The following is a 3,216-nucleotide window of genomic DNA, read 5'->3' as shown; positions in this document are numbered from 1 at the left end:
CGTTGCCGCAGGGTCTTCCCGTTTGAGTACTTTTCAAGTTAGACCCAGTGCTGTGGAAGGGCGCGGACTTGTGCGGTGTTACCCCCCCGACGGGGGCTATCTCCCCTGGACTAGCCCAGGGAGGGAGAGGCGGAGGAGGGTAGTAGTCTCAGGAGGCTGTTTGGCGTCTTGTGGTGTGAGCTCTTTGCGCTCTTTTTTTTGCTTGAGGATTTTTGAGCTTGGTGACCTCCCCAGCCCGGGATGACTCGTCGGGCTCCCGGTCGCCCAGGTCCTGGTTGCGAGCTCTCTGAGATGCTCGGTTCGTTCGGTCGGCAGGAAGAGCCCCCCAGTTGCGACTTCGTTTATGTTAGGAGACCAACGGGCATAGATCCCGTCTAGTTGGAGCGCCAAACAAGCGCTGTTGCGTGCCGGCCGTCGTTTCCCGTGCGGCCTGACCCGGGGGCGGAGTGCATGAGACTAACCAGCCGTATGCACCCGCCCCTCGCGCTGTGCTTCGGCCCTGGGCCCCCGGCTTTTCAGCCCACAGTGTAATCAAAGTCATACATACATACATACATACATACATACATACATACATACATACATACATACATACATACATACATACATACATACATACATACATACATACATACATACATACATACATACAAACATATCCTCCTGTCTTTAGTGTGTTTGTCGTCCCGGCCCCCGCACATCTGCCCCCCCTCCCGGCCCCCGCACACTGCCACAGCGGACCAGGGCTTTGTCGCTCTGTTGGCACGTCACGTGGAGGTGCCCCCGGCGTCCTGGCAGAAGCTGCAGAATGCACTGGGGGGTCAGGACGGCCACTACTGGCAGTGAGTTGAACAGACAGGCAGACAGACAGGCAGACAGACAGACAGGCAGACAGGCAGACAGGCAGACAAGAGACAGACAGACAAGAGACAGGCAGCCAAACAGACAGACAGACAGACAGGCAGACAGACAGACAGGCAGGCAGACAGACAGACAGACAGACAAGAGACAGACAGACAGACAGACAGACAAGAGACAGACAGCCAAACAGACAGACACCGGGGGCTGGGAAGAGGCGCGTGCGCACATACAACACACGTACCCCCCCCTTTGTACACGAACACACAGCACACCATCCACCATCTTCTGTACTACTAGGCGCGATTTTGTACCATTGAAACTACACATTGCATCATCCCCCTCCAACGCATACAAAGCAACACAGACACACGCTTCTGCGTCACGGTTCAGTTCATGGAGACGCATGCGCGCATGCACATACATATCTATCTGTCTGTCTGTCTGCCCCGATGGCTTACAGGAGCTCCCATGCTCCCGGGGATTTCACCCGCACCTCCAACCTGCCGCAAGCGCGAGAGGGGCCCCAAGGGGGCGCGGAGACTGCTACGGCGGAGGAGGGCAGGGGCCTGGAGGCGGCGGGACATAAACCGTGAGTAGGAGGAGCCCTAACCCGACGCCGCGAGAGCGTGCGTATGTATGTATGTGCGTATGCATGTATGAATGTATGTATGTGTATGCATGTATGTATACGTGCTACGTTACCGAAGTAAAGTTGTGCATTACACATACATTGTGTACATGTGCAACGTATGTCTTAATGTACGTGTGTGTCTGTGCCTATGTCTATATGTGTGTATTCCATGCGGTATGCGGGAGAAGGGGAGGAGCTTTGGGACAATAAGGGAGGGTTACAGAAAAAGAAGGCTGCCGACTTGCATCTCACGTGGCGAGAGGATTTTAGGTTTTTAGGGGTTTTAGGGTTTTTAAATGTGGTGACACTGTGGTAACTTACTGGGCGACTAGGGCTTGACGTGTCGGGGTATGCAGAGGGGCCCATTTCTTGGGGGGCCCCACCGGCCGAGGAAAGGAGGTTTGGGGTTTCGGGAAGTACGACAGTTAAGCTTATTAGTGATTTATTAGTGGCGTGGGCGCAGCCGCGCCTGGGCGTGGCTCTGGACTTACCCCCGGTCGTGTTCTCTAAAACTCGTGCTTGTGTTTGTTTTTCCCCGCTCCCCCAACCCCGGGGAACCCCCACTGTCCCTAACTCACCGTCACTACCACCACGCGCCTTGCGGTCGAGACCCCAGCCGAAATTCGATTTTTGGCCTGCCCGTCATCCAGCCGTACAACCTGTTCGCCGTACTATGGACGATGGTCATTCTCTTCCTAGATCTGACGTACACGGCTTTCTGGGTCCCCATGAATGTGAGCACGGCTTGTGTGCCGCAATGTGTGCGTGTGTGTGTTTTGGGGGGAGGGTTGGATGGGAAGATTTGCGAGGGGGAGAAGAGAGATTGAGAACGCAGGAGGGTTTGTAAGGGCGGAGGAAGAGAAAGCGAAGGGGAGGGGGGAAGGGGGGCGCCGCTGGGTTTGTCCGGGTACGGCATGTTACATATTTTTAATATGTGGATGGATTTCATTACACAGTGTATCAGGATTCGCTATGTACCTGGAAGTGTGATATGAACACGTGTACACGGTGTTGAGGGTTTTTGTAAGGTCGGAGTGTGCCCCAGGGCGCCCTATTTCGCAGCGTTTCAATGACGCCATGTCTCACCCTTCTAACCCATCTAAACCCCGCGCCTGTTGCTCGGCTGGCGCATAGGTTGCGTTTTGTACGGCAGAGTACGGCAGGCTGTCATCCGGATGTACGACCAGCGACATCGTAGGCGGGGCGCTGTACTTGGCAAACGTGCTGTTGTGCTTCCAGGTGAGACCTCGTTACCCGGTGGGTGTCTGTGTGTGTGGGGGGGGGGGGGGGAGGTATGCTTCTTCCCAATGCACGGGGGGGATGGGTGTCTTGCCATGGTAGTCGTGTGTGTATTTGTATGTGTGTGTGTTTTGGGGTAGGGAGCCCGGAAGCTGTGCCATTTTATCCCAGCGCCAGTCTGTGATGCATCCATCCTTTTAACTATCTGTCTGTTTGTATGTTTATCTGACTGTTTTGATAATATGCTACTTTACCCGCAGATTGGTGTTGTTGCCACAAACGGCATTCGGAAACGAACCGTGGTGGATGGTCGTCTCGTATCCTGGCTGTACATCTGGCACGGCAGATTCGTACTGGATGCCGTAGCGTCCGTACCCATGTTGTACTTGATTGTCGTACTGGCGGGTCAGTCACATTTTCGGCTGAACAAGGGCTGGGTCAACTGCTTGTCGCTGCTGAGGTTGTTGCGCATGGTGCGGTTGGTC

General features: G+C 54.9%; 1 protein-coding gene across 1 annotated transcript in view; it reads left to right on the top strand.

Annotated features, from left to right (window-relative positions):
* Positions 1-3,216, top strand: part of VOLCADRAFT_88099 (uncharacterized protein) — a gene marked incomplete at both ends in the record, with an annotated part of 36,483 nt that overhangs the window by 17,064 nt on the left and 16,203 nt on the right. The window contains 5 exons of the mRNA XM_002947775.1: positions 737-842; positions 1,322-1,450; positions 2,109-2,226; positions 2,627-2,731; positions 2,992-3,204. Of these exons, the coding sequence (XP_002947821.1) occupies positions 737-842; positions 1,322-1,450; positions 2,109-2,226; positions 2,627-2,731; positions 2,992-3,204 (671 nt within the window). The remainder of the gene's footprint in view (positions 1-736; positions 843-1,321; positions 1,451-2,108; positions 2,227-2,626; positions 2,732-2,991; positions 3,205-3,216) is intronic.

This window comes from Volvox carteri (genome assembly GCF_000143455.1).
Source record: "Volvox carteri f. nagariensis unplaced genomic scaffold VOLCAscaffold_7, whole genome shotgun sequence".
NCBI classification, from domain to species: domain Eukaryota; kingdom Viridiplantae; phylum Chlorophyta; class Chlorophyceae; order Chlamydomonadales; family Volvocaceae; genus Volvox; species Volvox carteri.
The sequence above is the reverse complement of the archived record's forward strand: the minus strand, read 5'-3'. Positions and strand labels throughout refer to the sequence as shown.